The sequence below is a fragment of the Chiloscyllium plagiosum genome, chromosome 13, assembly GCF_004010195.1.
Source record: "Chiloscyllium plagiosum isolate BGI_BamShark_2017 chromosome 13, ASM401019v2, whole genome shotgun sequence".
Lineage (NCBI taxonomy): Eukaryota > Metazoa > Chordata > Chondrichthyes > Orectolobiformes > Hemiscylliidae > Chiloscyllium > Chiloscyllium plagiosum.
The window spans coordinates 77,055,291-77,071,818 of NC_057722.1; the positions used below are offsets into that span (position 1 = coordinate 77,055,291).

The 16,528-nt window shown below is 43.1% G+C and overlaps 1 protein-coding gene across 1 annotated transcript in view; it reads left to right on the forward strand.

The window, feature by feature from the left end:
• Positions 1 to 16,528, forward strand: part of LOC122555670 (sodium/hydrogen exchanger 9-like) — a 451,890-nt gene that overhangs the window by 219,673 nt on the left and 215,689 nt on the right. Inside the window, exon 10 of the mRNA XM_043701665.1 lies at positions 12,296 to 12,409. Coding sequence (XP_043557600.1) covers positions 12,296 to 12,409 — 114 coding nt within the window. The remainder of the gene's footprint in view (positions 1 to 12,295; positions 12,410 to 16,528) is intronic.

The window sequence follows — 16,528 nt, forward strand, 5'->3', positions numbered from 1 at the left end:
TTTCCTGCTCCTCAGATGCTGCCTGACCTGCTGTGCTTTTCCAGCACCACTCTAATCTAGACATATGAATAGGAAGGGTTTAGAGGGATATGGGCCAAATGCTGGCAAATGGGACAAGATTGGGTTGGAATATCTGGTTGGATGGACAAGTTGGACCGAAGGGTGGGTTTCTGTGCTGTACATCGCTATGACTGTATGTGGAGCTCTATAGATGTGGATATTCAAGAGGATGCAGGAATGGGGAAAGTAGCCACTATTGGTGTTTACTTATATGGATGTTGTCAAATTGGAGCTGGGTTTTGATGCATCGTTGTTGGATTTAACACCAATAAAACACAGTCAAGGAATAACAACGGCACCCCAGTTCAAGTTACTTAGATTAGATTACTACAGTGTGGAAACAGGCCCTTCGGCCCAACGAGTCCACACCGACCCTCTGAAGAGCAACCCACCCAGACCCATTCCTCTACATCTAAAACTACGGGCAATTTAGCATGGCCAATTCACCTGACCTGCACATTTTTGGACTGTGGGAGGAAACCGGAGCACCCGGAGGAAACTCACGCAGACACGGGGAGAATGTGCAAACTCCACACAGTCGGTCGCCTGAGGCGGGGATTGAACCCAGGTCTCTGGCGGTGTGAGGCAGCAGTGCTAACCACTGTGCCACCGTGCCGTCCTGCTGCAACTGAGGCACTGAAATTGGAAATGAATGCTCATGTAAGGACGTCAGTCCATTGCCATTGGCACTCACTCAGCAGTGTGTGAGCCTGTCCCCTTGCTGGAAGCCTGGCTAGTAAGCTCATTTAGTACCTGCCTAAGAAACGGGGTAGGGAATGGGGAGGGCTGCTGAGAGCAAGCCTTGCCACACCTCCCGATGTGACATCCCTCGCCATACTCTTCCTCCGCCGATCACCCTCCTGTTTCTGGGTGAGTGAAGTAACCGCACCACCTCTCCAGTGGCATTGCAGAGTCCAATAAAGATTGGCAGCTTTCAGCAAATGGGACCTCTACCCCCTCCGGACCCCCCTCCAAAAGGAAGTGCCCTTCCTCCTCTTAAATACTTCAATGAGAATAAGCTTTCATGCACTTAGTAACAGGAAATAGGAGCACAAATAGGCCATTCAGCCCTTCGAGAATGCTCCACCGTTCAACATGATCATGGCAGTTCATTCAACTCAGTCCCCTGTTCCTACTTTCTACCCATTCCCTTTCATCCCTTTACCCAAAAGAACTAAATATAATTCCTTCATGAAAACAATCGCCATTATCTCATTATTGTCTTTGGTTAACCTTGGAGAAAGTGAGGACTGCAGATGCTGGAGATCAGAACTTAAAAATGTGTGTGTTGGTTAACCTTGTCCCTCTTCTGTACTAAGATAAAATAGTTATTTTAGAAATTGTTTTTTTTTTTAAATAGTCCATGAACTATATATTGTGAAAGAAAACACATAGCTGGCCAAGTAATTCAAGCAGTAACTTAATATGAGGCAAACAGAGAATTCTGGAGGAACTCAGTAGGTCTGGCAGCATCCGTGAAGAGAGAAACAGAGTTAAAGTTTCAGATTCGATATGATTCTTCTTCAGAGGTTCTGAGTTTCTCCAGCATTCTTTGTGCCTGTTTCTGATTTCCAGCCTCCACTGTATTTTGCTTTTTAATTCAATATGAGGAATCTGTTGTCATGGTTCAAGATATCATAAGAATTCTTTGCTGAATTACTCTCTAGATTGCAACTGACTGGCACCCTACAAGTGCCTGTATACAAAAAGAAAATGTATTTTGAGCAGCCTAGTGTCCCTAATTTCTGGTGGCCTGGGTTGCAAGAGCTATGCAAGAAGTTAAGAATCACTGAACTGTATCCCTTGAATTGATGTCACCAGTGAATAGAAACTGCTACCGTTCCGAACTTTCCAAATTAACTCCAAAACCTAGTTGATGCAGGCAGGAAAGGCCAAGCCAGAAACACGTCTGTTGTGCATGCACTGATCTGTTTTGTCATGAGTACTGACGTTAGTGTTATAATGATGGGGAGAGGAACTGCTCCTGGGCATAAAGTCATTAGAAGTCGAAAGAAGGGTCCAGTTATCTCTAAAAGTAATAATACAAGTACCATCAGGCATGCTGCATTTGCAACTATCTCAAATTGTAACAAGCTCAAAGGGCCAAACATCCTGTTCTTGTTCCTATGTTCACCTGACATTTCGAGGTAAGCTGCTTTGCAGTCAATAAAACTGTGTGGTGTTATTATTTTGAGGAGTTACAAGTCTTGGCTGTTTTGAGTCAGCAAGGCAAGTTGCTGCTTTCACCTTTTTAGGTTTGTGGAATCAATTGAAAACAAGAAAACGGCGAGACTTACGAGGACCAAAATTATGAATGAGCCTGCTGTCCTTTTACAACAGCACTTTATGACAACCATCGATGCACAAAACATTTTGCATCTGCTACATGCGGGAAACCTGAGCATTGAATGAGTTGTGAAGTAGTCATAGAGGCAACTGACAAACTTTCACGCAAGAATATAAAAGGTTGCAGCAGGAGTATGTCATACAGCCCATTTTGCCTGATCCACCATTCAATGCACTGATAGCTATCTTCGGTTTCAACTCCAAACTCCCACCCTGAGAGACCAAATCTCTGTCGATCTCAGTCTCAAATGTATTCAATCTTAGAGCACCAACCACCCCCGGGATAGAAAATTCCAAAGATTTAGAATCCTTTGGGCAAAGAAATTTCTCCTCATCTCAGACCTCAATGATTCAGCCGTTATCCTGAGATTCTGCCCACACATGTCAGCTTAAGCCCCTTCAGAATATGATACGTTTCATGAGATCTCCTCCCATTCTTCTAAAAGCAGAGAATAGGGACCAATTTACTCAGTCTTTCATCACTGGGCAACCTTGGTCACCCCAGGAAGCAATGTGGTGAACTTTTTGCCTCCGATGCAAGTATATTTATTCTCTTCCTAGAGGCAGGTCCGTGGTGATTAGTGACATAACCATGTAACTGTGCTATGCTTTTATTTACCACAAGGAGACTTACCTCAAGGCTACCTCAACCAGAATGAAAATTGGTTGTTTGCAACCTGATTTGCACATGAACCATCTCGCCACTTAGCTAACTGTATCACTCCCCCACCCAACTTAAGTGTATCTTTGGTATCTTTGTCTAAATATGGAGACCAAGAACTGAACATTATATTCCAGGTATGGTATCACTAAAGCCCTGCATGACTGTAGCCAGGCTTTCTTATTCTTAAACTCGGGTTATTCCCTTGTATTGGAGGTCAATCCGCCATAGGCGCTCCTGATGGCTTTCATGCCAACTGTCTTGTGTTTCTCAGTGAATGCACCCAGACCCTGAATATCAACATTCTTTTCTATAAAATGTTGCTTCTCTCTTCTAACTTTTAAAGTTGATAATATTTTGCTGCATTACACTCCATCTGTCACCTGGTTGCTTACTCTCTTGGAGATAGTGCTGGAAAGTCAGAGTGGATAAAGTGTGGAGCTGGAAAACGCACAGCAGGTCAGAGAGCATCAGAGGAGTCGATGTTATGGGCAGGATCCATCATCAGGACTCTCTTAACTGTCTCCATCTCTTTGCAGTTTCCTCACAGCTTACGTTCCCACTTAGCTTTGTGTATCATCAGCAATTTTCTAAGTTTTAAGCTTTAGCCTTTGTTTTGAAGGGCCCTTCACAACTTTTATCATTTGAGCATTGGAAACAAAAACTGCAAATGAACTACATCCCTGATTCAACAGTCACTCTTAACTGAATTTTAGAATTTACTTCCTACACCTTGAGGTTTCATCCAGAACCAAACTTACTGTAGTCATTACACTTCCAACAATTCAAAACAACTGTTTGCTTGTTTGCCCATCTTTAGTTGTTCAGCAGATGTGCGTACCTTTGACAAGACGTCCATGTCTTAACTTGGTAGTCCAGTGCTTGAATACCAACTGTTGTGATTCAGCCACAAACAAACAAAAATGTGCAAATTCTGCCAAGAAGATAACCCTGAGGTTTTTAAAAATCTGAATTCATTCTCCGATTACCTTTTAAGAGTTGTCTTTTTCCAAACTCACTGTTGCATCGTTCCTCTCCCCTCCCAGCCCAAGTCTCGTGTCCCAGGCAGCATATGGTATGATAAAAGCCAGAATTTGCTGCACCCCTTAGGTCCCTTTTAAATTATTCCCAACTCACCCTAAACCTATGCCGTCTAGTTCTGGACTCTCCTACCCCAGGGAAAAGACCTTGTCTATTTATCCCCTCATGATTTTATAAACCTCGAAAAGGTCACCCCGTCAGCCTCAATTCTAAACTGTGAATCCATGGCACAGGCTACTAATGGTGCATAAAAGCCCCAGCGATTTGTGAGAGGTCACTAAGTTCCTTCACCATCAAGGACGTCACAGCCATATTTAACCCTCTTCTGGTCTGCGTTTCACACATAGATGTTCTCAGGCAAGGAAACTGCATGTCGATCAGCAGCTAATATTGCAACCTGTTCCATCAATCCTCATCTGTCTCTCCCACACCAGCCTGCTCCCTAGCTACAGCCAATGACATTGGGGCCAACATATGATTCTTATTATTTAGATGAGATTAAGCAATTAGAGTCATAAAGTCATAGAGATGTACAGCATGGAAACATATCCTTCACTCCAACTCATCCATGCCAACCAGATATCCTAACCTAATCTAGTCCCATTTGCAAGCACTTGGCCCATATCCCTCCAAACCCCTCCCATTCATATACCCATCCAGATGCCTTTTAAATGTTGTAATTGTATCAGCCTCCACCACTTCCTCTGGCAGCACACTCCATACACGCACCACCATCTGCATGAAAAAGTTGCCCCAAAGGTCTCAATTAAATTATTCCCCTCTCACCCTAAACCTATGCCCTCCAGTTCTGGACTCCCCCACCCCAGGGAAAAGACCTTGTCTATTTATCCCCTCATGATTTTATAAACCTCTGTAAGGTCACCACTCAGCCTTAATTCTAAAGACTTTGCACAAAATTCAAGAACAATTGTAAGTAGTAAAGAAGTTTGTATTCACGAAAAACGAAACCATGCTGTTGAAGTTTTTCATCTTGCACTCCAGGACAGGTGCAAGAATGCCAAATTTCAAAGGGAGTAGCAATTTATATTGTGAGCGGATAGGACACTAATTGGTTGGCAAGTCAAATCTGATTGGTCATCATGTTGTCATGGAAAATACAATTTCATATAATTTTTGACGAATTCAAAAAGAAGTCCCATTTGCCTACAGAGGACATGAATACACGCAGCTTCTGGCATTGTTAACCCCTTTGAAATTTGATATTCTTGCATCCATCCTGATGAGTGCAAAATGGAAAAATTCACCAGCATGTTTCTTTCTTCAACCTAGTCTTAAAATTCAGAAATTTATTGAATGAAGAAGAATCCTTTTGGAGTCGGTTTGTAACCAGGAAATGAGTAAATGTTGTTCACTCCCCTCGGGTACAGAGTCTGGGAACAGCAGGAGAGGCAGAATGAGAGAACAATACAGTGAAGTATTTCAGAACCTGAAACCATAGCAAAAGGAACCAGATCATTGAGTATTTAGAAAATTCACAGAGCAGAATCCCTATGGTGCGAAAGCAGGCCATTCGGCCCATTGAGTCCACACCAACCCTCTGAAGAGCATCTTACCCAGACCCACTCCCACCCCCCACCTCAACCCTTCATTTTCCATGGCTAATCCACCTAACCTACACATCCCTGAACACTATGGGCAATTTAGCATGGCCAATTTACCTAACCTGCACATCTTTGGATTGGGGGAGGAATCCAAAGCAACCGGAGGAAACCCACGCAGACACGGGGACGATGTGCAAACTCCACACAGACAGTCGCCCAAGGCTGGAATCGAACATGGGTCCCTAGCACTGTGAGGCAGCAGTGCCAACCACTGAGCCACCATGCCACCCTCAAAGTTAAGCTTTACATGAATGAGAAAAGAATGATTAGCAACCGGAAAATAAACTAACAGTTGAATATCCAAAGCAAAAAGTGTGATTGACTGAACATTTGGATTCTGTCACAGAAAGGACCAGATGTATCGAAGCAGGAAAGAAACTGTTCTTTCTAACCTTTAGGAGCAGCTTTAGAAATATGTGATATTTTAAGAACACATTCACTGGCCACTGATTGTAGCAGTTCTCCTTTAATGTACAGGTTCTGGTTTTAATGAGCCTGCCACTTGGAGTTTCACAGTAAAGGTCACTTGCATAATTTAGATCGCTCCTGTGTAGGTGCACAAAGTGACATCTGTGAGACGGCTTGTGTGAAGATGCAAATGCTTTTTTTCCCCTGAATAGAGAGAGGACGCTGAATCTGTCACAAGCTCTTGCATGCATTGTGATTGCTATTGAGTCCAGCAAACACTCCTTTCTCAACCGGTTCGATATGTCAGTGCTCTGTGAGGAGCTTAATTGTACTGAATAATATTCAAAGGGCACCTTTCTTGTCTTGACTCATAATGGTTTCAATGCATGTTCATCGCAAACAAAGGAACTACACTTGCTTGTAAATTGTGGTCAAAAATGACTGGATTAAAATCAAAATCCAGACTTCACAAGTCTAATACTCATTCAAGTTCTACATTGTGAAAATCGATGTTCCTCAAAGTACCGTGTCAAACCAGTCAATATTCCTTTTGTCCTTTGTCGTTTGGTATCTTCACATTTTAATGCTGATAGAACTTTGGCAAATCATTGGCAGGAAAATCTGTACTTTTTTTGTGTCATCAATAGAAGTTGATACTCTCACTGAATTTGAAGACAATAATGCATCTTCGATTTCAGATGTGTTTGAGTTTCTCTTTCTGACATCACCTGAATCTCAGTGAGATACATCAGAGAGCATTCTTTATTTTTTTGCGAACAGCCATGAGTGATAGTGCGTTGCATTTTCAACTGTCCAAAGTCTTTTTAAGGACTGCAATCAGCACTTGATTAAAGTACCAAATTTTTAAAATCCTTTGTCAGTGTCTAACCAACGTGCACTTTCAGGATACGAGAAACTGGTTGCATGAGGCTGTTACATTGACTTTAGCAGATACTTATTCACTCAACTTTCTCCAAGTTTCTTGTTATCACAACATGGTTTTATCAAGCTGTGTAAGTGCCGGTTAAATGTCACTAAGCACACATCAATGGGCTAGACCTATCAAACTCTGGAAGAATGGCTTGAATTATCTTATTTAACATTTGGAATTGTAGTTTGAAATTCATGCAGCATCCCCAATACATCTCCTGACTCAGAAATTGGAAAGTATCACACTTCGCAGCCAATTAGTACAGCTCTAATCTACTTCGGAAGTAAGTAAGACTTTCAATTATATGTCCCTTTCACACCCCCTGATCACATCTTAAGTCAAATTTATTTATCTGTGAGGAATTCATAGAAATAAAGCTAATCTGGCACTACAAATGAAAACAAAATCTGTTCATTAAAGAGTTCATAAGAGGTTAAATTATGTTTTTCAGCTTAGCATTTTCTTCAGGTAATGCTAATGATCCTTTCAGTTATCAATTAAACTGTCTGTGTAACAAAGCAGACAGGATCCAAAATAAGGGAACCTGAGACATTCTTTTAGTAAAATTGATTGAGAGAGAAATATTAGCCAGCACACCATGGCATCTCCTCAATTTATCTTCGAAGTGGAGTATTATGTTGTAAAATCTAAGTTTGTACTTTGGCTGCAAGAATAGAGGAGCACAATATTATTTGAATGGAGAAAGACTGCAGAAATCTACAAAACAGAGGGATATTGGAGTTGTTGTTCATGGATCATAAATAGCTAACATCCAAGTTCAGCGAGGGAAAGGGAAGGCAATTGAAATGTTAGTCTTTACAGAATTAAAAATCACACAACACCAGGTTGTAGTCCAGCAGGTTTATTTGGAAGCACTAGCTTTCAGCGCTGCTCCTTCAGATAACTAGTAGGGCAGGATCATAAGACACAGAATTATAGCAGAAGTTCACAATGTCATGCAATTAAAATAATATTTTGAACAAAATGGTGTTTCCAAATAAACCTGTTGGACTATAACCTGGTGTTATGTGATTTTTAACTTTGTCCACTCCAGTCCACCACCAGCACCTCCACATCTTTATTACAGAAGAAATGGAGTTTAAAAGTACAGAAGCTTTGCTGAAAATATTACAAGATACCAGTCAGAGCACAGCTAGGATACTGTGAATAATTTTGGGTGCTTTATCTAAGAAAGATATTCTCACACTGGAGGCAGTCCAAAAAAGGTTCAGTTGGCTGATCCTGGTTATAGAGGGACTCTCTTTTGAGGAGAGGTTGAGGGCCTGGACTCATTGAAATTTAGAAGAATAAAGGATGATCTTATTGAAACAGACAAGATTCTTTTTTTTAATAGGGTAGATTCGGGCAAGCACGGTGGCTCAGTGGTTAGCACTGCTGCCTCACAGCAGCAGGGTCCCAGGTTCAATTCCAACCTCGGGTGACTGTCTGTGTGCAGTTTGCACATTCTCGCCGTGTCTGCAAGGAAACCTTCAGGTGCTCTGGTTTCCTCCCACAATCCAAAAATGTGCAGGTTAGGTGAATAAGCCATGCTAAATCGCCCATAGTGTTAAATGTATTAGTCCAAGGTAAATGAGTCTGGGTGAGTTACTCTTCAGAGTGTTTTTAGATTAGATTACTTACAGTGTGGAAACAGGTCCTTTGGCCCAACAAATTCACACTGACCCTCTGAAGAGCAACCCACCCAGACCCATTCCCCTAAATTTACCCCTCCACCTAACACTACGGGCAATTTAGCGTGGCCATTTCACCTAACCTGCACATTTTTGGATTTGGGAAGAAATCGGGGCACCCGGAGGAAACCCACGCAGACATGGGGAGAATGTGCAAACTCCATACAGACAGTCGCCTGAGATGGGAATTGAACCCGGGTCTCTGGCTCTGTGAGGCAGCAGTGCTAACCACTGTGCCACCGTGCCGACCCTTTTTTTTTCTTTTTGCAGCGAGGCTTGATCAGGCCCTCTCCTTTCGAAACCCCCCTCTCCCCTCACCCCCGCCACAATCACTGACTCTCTCTGAGCGTTGGGTCCTGTCCCCTCCCCCCCCTTGTTGGGCCGAAGGGTCTGTTTCCACACTGTAGGGAATCTAGATGTGGAAAGGTTGTTTCCCTTTGCAGGAGAATTTAGGACCAGAGGGCATCATTTCCGAATAAGGGGCTGCATAATTTTGACAGGGATGAGGAGGAATTTCTTTTCTGAGGATAGTGAATCTGGGCGGTGTTTTACTGCAGAGGGCGGGGTCACTAATATAGTCATTCCTCTGTATCTGCAAAGGTTCTGTTCCAAAGAACCCACGCGAATGAACAATTTTGCAAGTGCAGAACTCATTTAAAAATAGGTTAAAAGTCACGGATGCTTGAGCTTCTCGTGCAGATGTTGAACTTCGTTGTTACGTAGTTTTTGGCACAGAGACGTGAATTCCCATTTCATGGATACGGAGGATTTACTCTGTGTTCAAAGCTAATCAGTAGAGGAATCGGGGCTGATGGAGGAAAGACAGGACTCTAGAGTTCAAGGATTCTACGGTGGCACAGTAGATCATTGCTGCCTCATAGTTGCCCGTGGGTGGAATGGGCGCTGTCTGTGGGAGTTTGCCTCTCTGTGTCTGTCTGCTCCGGTTTCCTCCCACAGTCCAAAGATGTGCAGGTTAGGTAGATTGGCCGTGGGATATGCAGTGTTACAGGGATAGGAAGGGGGGGGGGGGGGTGGGTCTAGGTGGGATGCTCTTCGGGGGGTCAGTGCAGACTTGATGCGCTGAATGGTCTTCAACACTGTAGGAATTCTATGAGTCTATGATTATCAAAAGAGCCATGATCTCATTGAATGGTGGAATAGGCCTGATGGGCTGAATGGTTTACTTCTGGTCTTATGGAAGTAATTTCATAGGGACCTTTTCCAACTCCTGAGAGACAGACCGGGCTTGGTTTAGCAGCTTCAGTACTGCAGGACTTACTCAGTCTGGTACAGGCTAGACTTGTGTGCTCAACTTTCTCAGTTGGAACTTGTCACCCATGACCCAATGCCATTCGCGATGACCATGACTGACAGTCCAACTCAGTGACCTGTTCTGGCTTTCTCTCCATATCTTTTGATCCCTTGAAGAACTTTTACCAACTCCTTCTTGAAAACATTCAGTGTTTTGCCCGTTATGGACCAGGCCCGACCCCTCAAAACATTTTTAAGCAGGTAGTCCAGACCGTAACTTTGCAATTTGTTTTATGTAACTGTATCCTGGATATTCCTGGAGTGAATTAGCTGATCCAACTGCCAAGTTTTAAACAAACAGAACTTTTTTTTACAAAATTGTGGAATGAAACACAAAGAGCAGAAAATAGAATACCAGATAATTTCTCCAAACCAAAAACCTGACGGACTATCCTGACTTAATGATGCTATTGTGAAAATACATGCAACAGCCCCAATAAATGCACCCCTTAGCACAAAGAGTATAAATGGAACAAACCATGGCTTACAGACTTGAAGTTAGAGAGAGAGAGAGTTCCTGGCTGGACTTATCCCTGCAGCCATCCTTCACACACACTGCTACTGAACTGAATCAAAAACTCTAATCTAAATGAAGGCTAGCTCCAAAAAGGGCCCCAATAAACCTTTCAAACCCAGCCTAGTTGGAGCCTGGCCAATTATCCCCTCGCTGAAAAAACACTCAAAGGCATAGTAACCTTGTAAAAAGACCAGCATTGTGACACCCTCAACTGCTTTCTGTGACAGAGTTCTACAGGCTCCCCACTCTCTGGGTGAAGAAATTTCTCCTCATCTCAGTCTGACATGGCCGACCCTGTATCCTCAAATTGTAAACCCCGGTTCTGGACTCCCCAGTCATCAGGAATATCCATCATATGTCTACTGTGTCTAGTCCTGTTCGAACTTTATATGTTTCTGTCAGATTCCCACCTCATTCTTCTGAAATTCAGTGGAAAGGGAGACTGGAAAATAATTTAAAATAAAATACCATTCTGTTCTCTCTCAGAAAAGGATTATGATAGTCAAAATCGAGGAGGTGATAACTTAGTGGCTTTATTGTGAGACTGTTAATTCAGGGATTGAGGTCCTGTTTTGGGGATTTGGGTTCAAACTTTGCTGTGGCAGATGGTGAATTTGAATTAAATAAAAATCTTGAATTAAGAGTCTAATGATGGCTATGAAATTGTTGTTGATTATTTGAAAAACCCATCTGGTTCACTAATGTTCTTCAGGGAAGGAAGCTGCCATTGTTACCTTGTCTGGCCTCCATGTGACTCCAGACGCACAGCAATGTGGTTGACTCTGAACTGCCCTCTGGGCAATTAAGGACAAACAATAAATACTGATCTTGCCAGCGACCTCTACATCCTGTGAATGTTGATTAGAGTAGTGAGTGGGTCCAATTAAAGGGGACAAATTTATGTACAGTTCTGGTCGCCTCATTACCAGAAGAATGTGGATGCTTTGGAGAGGGTGCAGAGGAGATTCACCAGGATGTTGCCTGGTATGGAGGGACTAGCTGTGAAGAGAGATTGAGTCGATTAGGATTATTTTCATTAGAAAGACAGAGGTTGACCGGGGAACCTGATTGAGGTCTACAAAATCATGAGAGGTATAGACAGGATGGATAGCAAGAAGCTTTTTCCCAGAGTGGGGGACTCGATTACTAGCAGTCATGAGTTCAAGGTGAGAAGAGAAATGTTTAAGGGAAATTTCACTGGAAAGTTCTTTACACAGCGGGTTGTGGGTGCCTGGAACGCATTGACAGGGGAGATGGTAGAGGTGGGCACGATAGTGTCATTTAAGATGGATCTAGACAGATACATGAATGGGCAGGGAGCAGAGGGGTATATATCCTTGGAAAATAGGCAACAGGTTTAGATAGAGGATCTGGATTGGCACAGACTTGGAGGGGCGAAGGGCCTGTTCCTCTGATGTAGCATTCTTTGTTGTTCGTTGTGTGTTCTTAAAAGTGGCTTCTAAACTTGTTACTCGTGTGAAGCAAAATACAATGAATTCTGAAAATCTAAAACAAAAACAGAAAATCTGGAGAAACTCAGCATCTGGCAGCATAAAGGGTCACTGGACTCAAAGATGTCATCTGGGTTTTTCTCCGCAGATGCTGCCAGATCTGCTGAGTTTCTTCCTGTTTTATTTAAAATCGTTGGCTTTACTGAGAAATAACTTAAAGTTAAAACAAGCAAATGTGTATGTTTTTATTTTGCAGCTCTTTGAGTTTATGAACTTCATGGCTGAAAACTTCATCTTTTGTTACATGGGTGTTGCACTGTTCACCTATCAGAACCACATCTTCAATGCACTCTTCATTTTTGGAGCCTTTGTATCCTTTTATGAAACAATATTTTGTTATGGTTTTGCACTAATGAGAAAATTGAGAGATGGTTTGATTTTACGTTTCAATTCTTTGTTAACCTGGGACTCCTGATGAAGGGCTCCTGCCCGAAACATCGATTCTCCTGCTCCTCGTGAGAAAATTAATAAAGCCAAAGCACAAAGGGATCTGGGAGTGCTAGTCGAGGATTCTCTAAAGGTAAACATGCAGGTTGAGTCCGTGATTAAGAAAGCGAATGCAATGTTGTCTCTTATCTCAAGAGGGTTGGAATATAAAAGCAGAGATGTACTACTAAGACTTTATAAAGCTCTGGTTAGGCCCCATTTGGAGTACTGTGTCCAGTTTTGGTCCCCACACCTCAGGAAGGACATACTGGCACTGGAACGTGTCCAGCGGAGATTCACACGGATGATCCCTGGAATGACAGGTCTAACATATGAGGAACAGCTGAGGATACTGGGATTGTATTCATTGGAGTTTAGAAGATTAAGGGGAGACTTAATAGAGACGTACAAAATAATACATGGCTTGGAAAAGGTGGATGCTAGGAAATTGTTTCAGTTAAACGAGGAGACTAGGACACGTGGACACAGCCTTAGAATTAGAGGGGGTCATTTCAGAACAGAAATGCGGACACATTTCTTCAGCCAGAGAGTGGTGAGCCTGTGGAATTCATTGCCACGGAGTGCAGTGGAAGCCGGGACGATAAATGTCTTCAAGGCCGAGACTGATAGATTCTTGTTGTCTAGAGGAATTAAGGGCTACGGGGAGAACGCTGGTAAGTGGAGCTGAAATGCGCATCAGCCACGATTGAATGGCGGAGTGGACTCGATGGGCCGAATGGCCTTACTTCCACTCCTATGTCTTTTGGTCTTATGGATGCTGCCTGACCTGCTGTGCTTTTCCAGCACCACTCTAATCTTGTCTCTGATCTCCAGCATTTGCAGTCCTCACTTTCGCTCTGCTCAGGAATTTGTTTGACGACAGTGACAACACTTTTATCTTTGAAAACAAATCTCACAGCAAGGAGGGAGTGAGGAAATCCAACATGGCAAATTTAAAAGAGGCAAATAAAGGAAGGGTACTGGAGGGGTTTGAGCATGGAATTCCCTGTAGGTAGCCAATGCAGCTGAAAAGGTTAATGAGGGAACAAAGTTGAGAACCTCAAAATCAGAGGAAGGTAGAGTTTGAGGAGCGGGGAATGAGTTGATGGAGTCAGGGTTGGAGGGTAGGTGGAATGAGAGGTTTAAAACGAAGGTGAGGATTCTGCAGTGCTAACCTTGGGGCAATTGTGAGCTCATGTGGGTTAGTGAGAACTACAGTGAGGGGTGAGAATAGCCATTTGCATTCTGGAATATCAGCAACAATGTTTTGGATAATCTTGGGTACTTAGAGCTGAAGGATGAGGCTCCAAATGTGATATCAATTGGCAACTGGATCTGAATGAAGGTTTGAGCAGCACAAGATATAGCCATGTATCAGAGGTGGAAGTGGTTGACCTTCATTACAAAGAATATCTCTGGATAAATACTTAGCTCAGGGCTGAACAGGCCAGTGAGTTGGAGGCAGTCTGACTCCATCTGGGAAAGTGATTGGAGAGAGAGGGGGATGGAATTGGGAGCATGAAGTTTGCAATGAGAACTGAAGACTACAGCTTTGGTCTTAGCTATGATTATCTGGAGCAAACTGCTGTTCATCCAATCCAGGTGTTTCAAAGGCAGTCAGGGTGTCTCTGAGCTCCTGCTACACTTGGTAAGAGAGGGAGGGAGGCCAGGAGAGGGAGAACATTCCTGAGTGAAGGAAATATCTTTGCTTTTAATAATGATCCTGGACCATTATTAAATCCTGGGTGGTGCTAGCAGATAGTCCCTCCAAATTTGTTGATCAATGACTTACCCCATTGGATATTAATCATACTCTATCTCCACCCGCTGAACTTGAAGTAGTAAAGATGTGGGTAAGATGCAGTAGATAAGAATTCCCTCCTCTTTTACTCCAAACCCCTTAGAATAAGGACCAATATTCCATTCGCCTTCCTGATTACCTGCTGAACCCGAGGGCTAGCTTTCTGTGTTGTGCACGTCCATGAGATGAGGAGGAATCTCTTCACTCTGAGGGTTGAGAGTCTTTGGAACTCCTTGCCACAGAGAGCCATGGGTTAGAGTTCTTGTGTATATTTAAGGCTGAGATAGATTCTCGGTCAGTCGGAGAATCAAGGCTGATAGGGAAAACACAGGAAAGTTGAGGTGAGGAATGTTGATCCCATTGAAAGTTGGAGCAGGCTTGAAGGGCCGAATGGCCTACTCCTGTTCCTATTCCTTATTGTCTATGGATCATAAGAGGAGAAATGACTGGTTGGGAGGGGCTGAAACATCAATGATGAGTGAATAAAATTCTAACCCCAAGAGGCATCAAGGGGTATGGGAGGAGAGAGTGGTATTACGGCTTTGAGATGGAGGATGAGCCATCATCGTATTGAATGGGCTGAAAGAACTGAGGAGCCTATTGCTGTGGTTCTGTATTTCTGTCTGCGTTATACTAGATCCGATTTGGAATGGTTGACTGCAGAATAACTTTCTTTTGTTGGCTCAACTCTGAAATGAGTCCACTTTTGGAATGGGGGGGCTTGGTTTCCATGGATAGCAGTGTAATAAGGGGCAGTAAATGATATTAAGCATGGTCATCGACCGATTGGCATGTTCCACTTCCTGACATACGAATCTGGAGAGTTCTCAACAGCTTTTCAAATTCAATCTTTAAATTACCATAGCATGCTACAATCTGGTCGTCCCTTCACCTTCACATACTGGAGCCATTCAGCCCCTCGACCCTGCTGCACCATTTAACACAATCGTGGCTCATCTCATTTTGGCCTCAACTCCACTTTCTTGTCTGTTCTCCATAACCTTCACCCAATTACTAATTAAATATCTGTCTGTCTCTATCTCCTCAAATATACTCCATATCCCAGCATCCACCACACTCCTGTGGAGTGAATTCCACTGATTTTTGACAGTAATTCCTCCTCAGCGCTGTTTTAAATCGACTGCCACTTTTCCTAAAACTATGACCTCCCATTCTAAACTGCCCCCTTTGGAAACATCCTCACTACATGTACTTTATCAGCCCCCTTATGTATCTTAAATACCTCTATTAGATTTCCTCTCTTTCTTCTGAACTCGAGCGAGTTTGGGCCTAAACCTCTCGGTCTCTCTTCATAAAGCATACCCCTCTCCTCAATTTAGGACATTTATAACCAGCAGACCGAAAGACCTTAATACGAAAACCTGAATAAAATGTCAAAGTCTCTGCATTGAATCATTCAGCACACTAAAGTCATAATTTCCAGTGCAATGAGTTATTGATTTAACATGGTTAAGACTAAAATTGGGCCCTTGAAGACAGAAACAGGGGAATATATTACGGGGAACAAAGAAATGGCAGAAGAATTGAATCGGTATTTCAGATCTGTGTTCACTGGGGAAGACACAAGCAATCTCCCTGAGGTAACAGTGGCTGAAGGACCTGAACTGAAGGGAATTTATATTTGCCAGGAATTGGTGTTGGAGAGACTGTTAGGCCCGAAGGTTGATAAGTCCCCGGGGCCTGATGGTCTACATCCCAGGGTACTGAAGGAGGTGGCTCGAGAAATCGTGGACCCGTTGGTGATTATTTTCCAGAGTTCGATAGATTTGGAATCAGTTCCTGCGGATTGGACGGTGGCTAATGTTATACCACTTTTTAAGAAAGGTGGGAGAGAGAAAGCAGGCTATTACAGACCAGTTAGTCTGACCTCAGTGGTGGGAAAGATGCTGGAGTCTATTATAAAGGATGAAATTACGACACATCTGGATAATAGTAACAGGATAGGTCAGAGTCAGCATGGATTTATGAAGGGGAAATCATGCTTGACTAATCTTCTGGAATTTTTTGAGGATGTAACTCTGAAGATGGATGAGGGAGATCCAGTAGATGTAGTGTACCTGGACTTTCAGAAAGCGTTTGATAAAGTCCTACATAGGAGGTTAGTGAGCAAAATTAGGGCACATGGTATTAGGAGCAAGATACTGACATGGATTGAAAATTGGTTGGCTGACAGGAAACAAA